We start from the raw sequence: 6,097 nt of genomic DNA, 5'->3' as shown, positions 1-6,097 counted from the left end.
AAAAAGTAAGCACTTAAAGAAAAAATACAAGGGCCCAGGAATTCCACTGAAGGAACTGTAAACTGTTGCTGATAGAGTTGTTACTAAGCTGAATAGACCCAACAATTTGTCATAATGTCTTATAAATATAAATTTGATACCACTGTCATTAAACAACGGGATCAATTAAAGGTATCGATAACTGTTTGGAACAAAAACCTGAAATCCCAGGGAACTGAACTTGAGAAAAACTGATCCAACGACAGCGAGCTACATAAAAGCACAATAAAATGGGAGACAGCCAAGCATCGTTTGCCGATTTTATTCCAGTACTGGCGTGCGTGCGGTTTAATGTCATTCTCACTAACTCGAATAATGAGAGAGTTTAAGAAAGAAGCTTCTTCACATCTTCTAAATACCTAAGCCAAGCGGAACGCTCATCATCTCTCGCTTCGTCTTGTGCCCGTCAGAAACCTGAAATGACTTTTGGTCCGAATTGTTTCCCCTATATTGCGTTTTGTGTGGGTGTGGTGTGTCGCACTGGTTTATGGGATTGTAGTCCTAAACTTATTTAAGTGCGTCGTTATCCAACTAAAAGAAAACTACATTACCCACCTCGGAGAAAAGCATGTTCTACAGCTACCTCGACTATACGCTACACTTGATTTAGAGAAAACATGGATTCTGCTTCGAAGTGGAAGAATCTGCCTGCTGCCCCATGTTTGAAACATTTAACTGATTCGGGATTTGGCTCAGTGCCTGCGGAACAGCATGCGGCGGTACAGGAGCTGACGAGAGCTCACATTGAGTCGTTTGATCACGCAGTTACAAATGGGTTGTGTCGAGCGGTGCAGGTTGGTACATTGTAACGATACGGCGTGCCGCAGGCTTCTGCGGGCTACACGTGGGTATGTGTGCTCCAGTGGAGCTTAATGAAGTAGCTGGGGATTGCTTGTTTAAAGAAAGAATACGAAACTGACAAGAGCGTGTTCTGAAGTGAAATAAAAAGTAAATGTCAAGCTTGTACTTCATTAGTTTGTTTATATCAGCCAGGTTATAACAGGGATACCCAACTCCGGTCCTGGAGGAAATGAAGCAATTCTGGGTAACAAATCTTAAAAAAACAAATCAATTAAAATTCATTTAAAAAATTTAATTAGCAGCAAAAACAAGTCACTAATTAAAAAAAGAGTTAGAATGAGAACCTGGAGCCACTGTAGTCCTCCAGGACTGGAGTTGATGTCCCCTGGGTCATTAGACTAGGACAGTAATCACCATAATTGGTCGTTCTGTGGTTAATTCTTGTTTTACCGTCTTTTTTTTTAAAGCTTGTACTGATTATAGTTAGAAAGTGTATTTAATTAGAATTGAAAAAGGATGCCGTTAGTGTCACAATATCTAAAGCATGAAGCAGTTATTTTTATATTAGATTAAGAAAGCAAGCACAAGTATTTATCCCACCCATTCTCAAGCAAGGTTTGTATTGCAGTTGTTGTTGTTGTTGATCACAAGTTTTATTTCTGGTGTAGGAGATGTGAGGGATGTCTGTTTCACTTTCCAGTTAGGACGGCAGAAATCTGTACAGAGATCTGTACAATTTATAAAGTAGGTTTATATATCGGCTAAAGTGAAATAACCTTTCCTTTCTCTGTTGTGACCTGGACTTGGCGAAAAATTAATTTCCAAGAAATAAACCAAACACATCTGCCACAATAAACCAAATAATACAATTTATTTATAAGGATAATAGAGGATGGTTATTGTTTTCCCCCACTCTTTTAACATGTAAAACACGAGACATCAGCCAGACAAGCTTCTCTTCTATTTCTGTGGTTCAAAGTATGCATGCACATTATTCCTTGTTGCTGTGTTCGGTGCATTTTTATTTCCAGATGAGCATTCAAACAATCCACAACTCTTTCCTCCTCCACTCTGCCCTTGTGAGTGTCACCCAACTCTGACTCTCCTGGCACACCTGGAGCATTTCCTTTTTAACCTGAGCAGGGGAGTACTTCTGGTGCAATAAGTTTGTCACATGGAAACACTTCCAGGTCAGGTCCTGAATGTGGAAAGCTTAAGAGTGTTATTTTATTTTGGAGCATTCATGTGTGACTATTACCAAAAGTAGAGTGTCATTTATGTCAAGTGCCCAAGTGTTAATGAATTCAACATGTTTTGGTGCAAGTAAAGTTTAAGGGAAGTTATGAAATTATGCTTACATCTAGCAGCAATCCAACACAAAAATTAATTAAAAAAAAAAATGTTATTGTTATTCCTGCAGGCTATATCTCCTCTGGAGATGATGTACAAAAATGATCGGCTCACATTTACATTTGTCGATGCTGCAGTGCACTCACCAGCGGTACCAAAAGGAAGTATTTGTAAAGAAACAAAAGTGTTCCCAGCGGAGTGCAGAGGGCGTAAAAGTACTTACAGAGGAAAGATAATGGTAACTACAATTATTTATTTTAATCTGGGGAATATACTTGCCTTCATTTTACTTTATGGAAAGATGCTTCCCTTGGGGGGGAAAAAAAAATCACATTGATCGTTCTGTTAACTGCTTGTGGAGTTTTGTTTAAACTTTAGGAAAGATACTGAAAAGGTGACTAAAAATAATGATAAAGGTGATTTTTAGCTGTGGAGTCCGAGTCGGAGACAATTTTGGGTACCTGGAGATGGGGTCAGAGTCGGCAAAGATGTAACAACTCCTACTCCTAATAAATTTAAATTGTAATGGAAAAAAAAATACAGAAAATTCCAATGTCCCATTTCACAAACAGTAGTCATAATTAAGTACTTCTCTAATATGAGAATAAAGCCCAGTGCATAGTTGTGTTACTACTAGTGTGAAGTTCAGCTGAGCTATTATACAACCTGACATTCACATATTGTAATCTGGATTATGGTGCATTACAAAAAGTGTTTTCATTTTATTTCAGATATAATGTGTTTAACAAGTTAATTTGAGTGTAAACAAGTGTAATGATGGAGGTGGAGGTGTGCGTTATGGCCTGATGTGTGTTCAGGGGTTCTTGTCTTTTGTTTAAACTGGCCAATATGGTAGAAAGTCAACTTTCTAGCCAGTAGTTCTGTGGTTAAATGACTTGTATGTTGCCTTCCTTCAGTCAACATGGAAAATACATTAGCATATTAAATACAGAGGAGTCGGAGTCAGAAGTACCAGAAATTAAGGAGTCAGAGTCGAAGGATTTATCTACCGACTCCACAGCCCTGATTTTTAGGCATGTTGCCTGGAACATTTCAGTTTTCAAATTTTGTTTCTTTAAAGTAGACAGCTATACACGTTCAGTACTGAAATATTAAGTTTATAGCAAATAAATAATTTTAAAAAGTGTTGATTTCTTAAGCCATTTGTTAATGGTAAATATAAATTATTTTGGCTGCACAAGATTACACAGAATTGTGGTTAGCAATATTGCTTCACGTTTCAGGAATCCTGGGTTCATTTTCTGGCTTGAGCCTTTTCGGTGGACTTTGCACCTTCTCTCAGTGTCTGGTTAGGTTTTCTATGGATTACTCCCCACACTTTCTCAAGACATGGATGTTGGAAATTGTGAACAGAAAATAGTTATGTGCATGAATGTACCTACTGTGGAGTTGTTCTTTATTTCGCCTTATACAATTTCTTGTATTAGGAATTTTAGTTTTCACATACCCTTTGGGGTCAGAGTGCAGGGTAAGCCATTGTACAGCACCCCTGGAGCAACTGTAGGTTAAGGGCCTTGCTCAAGGGCCCAGCAGAATATGATCTCTTTTGGCAGTGACAGGGATTCACACTGGCAACCTTCTGGATACCAGCGCAGATCCTTAGCCTCAGAGCTACCACACCGCCCCAGTTGTAATCTTTCTTGAGCTCAGTACTGCTTAAATGAACTCCACTGCCTAATTCTCTGAACTGTAGTAAATGAGTTTTGCAATGGATGAAAGGGGTTAAGATTATTTAAGCCTGGAGTATCTGTGTATTCTGTTGGTTTCCTAAGACATTAAAGGTTCATTATGTTATCATGACATAACCTGGGTTAACTTGCTCATGAGAACAGCAGCTATGCAAAGGCAGAACAGGTAAGGGGTGCTAAGACTGTGACCCCCATATGCATATTTGAATGAACTGAACTTCTATACCAGTAATGGAGCAAAATGTATAGAGTTTAGTTGCTATTTTCTGCCCTTTGACCATGTGGATTCTTTCAGAATACTGTGGTTTTCTCCCACATCCTGAAGATAATGAATGATTGGTATTTTATAATTAGACCAGTGTGTGTATGTGAAAGTGTGCCCATCTAGAAGTGACTCCTTGCTTGGGCATTGATGCTGCTGCAGCGACTGTAGCTTACAGTGACCCTGAATTAGACTGAGTGTTCAGGAACTCTGGCTTCATTAATTCTTTTTAATGGTAGCAACTTAGCTAAAACATTTATCATGAGTAATGAATAGTCACTTTCTAAAATACATTTGAATTTAAAATCTTTTTTTTTTTTTTCTTTCTTTATTCCTAGGCAGATATTAGCTGGTCTGTTAATGGCATTCCAAAGGGAATTATTAAGCAGTCCCTTGGTTATTTGCCAATCATGGTGAAATCGAAGCTCTGCAATCTACACCGCCTTTCCCCAGAGGGCCTCATTGAACATCATGAAGAAGCTGAGGTAAGAATGGCCATAGCATTCCAGTTGCTTGTTTATATTTATCTCCATGTATCTTATTAAACATGCAAAGTGATAATTGGCTTCTTTATAGGAACAATTAAACACGCTGTTACTTTTAAAATTTTTGCTTAGGCACAGCCATCGGCAGTGTGTCTGTCTGTGAAAGTGTCAACCTCGTTGAGAGGTTTACTTACCTGGTGACTCTTCCTATGAAGTCAGTAGGAGGACTGGGGGGTCATGAGGTGGTTGGAAAGGAGTGTGTGGTGCTCCGGGTATCTATGCAAAAGGATGAAGGTCTGAGTTTTTAGAGTCCTGGTGCTTCCTGTTTTGCATATATGGTTGAGAGACATGGGCGCTATCCAGTGACCTGAGACAAAGACAGGGGTCTGTCGGTATTGTGTCTCTTCTGAGAATTCTTGGGTACCACTGGTTTAACTTTGTGGTTGCTCAAGGAGTCCCAAATAAGGCAGGTTACCTGCATTGTGAGGGAGCGTCAGTTATGGCACTATGGCCATGTGGCGCGATTCCCCAAGGGTGATCCAGCTTGCAGGATCTCCATTGTTGAGGACCCGAGTGGCTGGACCAGGCCCATATAAAACCTGGCTGCAGCAGATAGACGGTCTTTTCCGGAGGGGGGGACTGGACTGTGTGTCTACCTTTGCCAGCCAGGATTCAGAGCTGTTTCATCGTGTGGTGGGTGCGGCAACGTGCTGTGCCAGTGCATGCTCCCTGACCTGACCTGCTACAGGCACAATATGTACTGCAAATATATATTGAGTACATTGATGATACAAGATGATTTTGTGCAAATAAGAGTTACAATAGAAATAAAAATACTGTTTGGAATTAAAGTAATTGGAATGTTTTTTGTAGGAACAAGGCCACATCAGTGTAAACACAAATCATGGCTCCGAGTCAGTATGTCTTAAATTTAAAATGTTATTTACTTACAGTGCCTTCTTCATTTCCTTCATCACTACTACGAATTAAAAATGCATACATTTCTTGTCAAATATGTCCACATCAGTTCAAAAGGTAGTAGTAGTGGTAATACTATACGAAGATCCTGAAGTCAATCTCTTATTTTGTCTCCCTTTATTAGGCTTGTCCATGCTTCTTCAGAAATAGCTATTTTCTATTGTGGTTCACTTGTTTGTGTCTTTTGAGTTTGTCCATGAGAGCAAACCTGAAACTGCAAAAACATGCAGCTGTAATAAAAAATGCCTTACATATTTTACATTTACTGATGTATTACTTAATAAAAGAGAGGTAATTCCCCCCCCCAAACCACTGTGACCCTGTAGCCTGTATAGACTTGGCCAAAGTCTAGTTGTCTGTGGTTTTCTCCAGAATTGGTTGATATTACCAATGGTGATTTAAAAGAAATTTAAAATCATTCAGTACCTCACTTAATCACTAAAAATGTCCCAGACATAATTGCAAAAGTGTTT

The 6,097-nt window shown here is 39.2% G+C and overlaps 1 protein-coding gene across 1 annotated transcript in view; it reads left to right on the top strand.

The window, feature by feature from the left end:
* The first annotated feature begins 575 nt into the window (after positions 1-575).
* Positions 576-6,097, top strand: part of polr1b (RNA polymerase I subunit B) — a 36,624-nt gene continuing 31,102 nt past the window's right edge. Inside the window, exons 1-3 of the mRNA XM_028820417.2 lie at positions 576-833; positions 2,261-2,428; positions 4,500-4,646. Coding sequence (XP_028676250.1) covers positions 657-833; positions 2,261-2,428; positions 4,500-4,646 — 492 coding nt within the window. The 5' untranslated portion in view covers positions 576-656. The remainder of the gene's footprint in view (positions 834-2,260; positions 2,429-4,499; positions 4,647-6,097) is intronic.

This window comes from Erpetoichthys calabaricus, chromosome 15 (genome assembly GCF_900747795.2).
Source record: "Erpetoichthys calabaricus chromosome 15, fErpCal1.3, whole genome shotgun sequence".
In the NCBI taxonomy this organism is placed as follows: Eukaryota; Metazoa; Chordata; class Cladistia; order Polypteriformes; family Polypteridae; genus Erpetoichthys; species Erpetoichthys calabaricus.
Note: the sequence above shows the minus strand (reverse complement) of the source record. Positions and strands in the feature narration are given on the sequence as shown.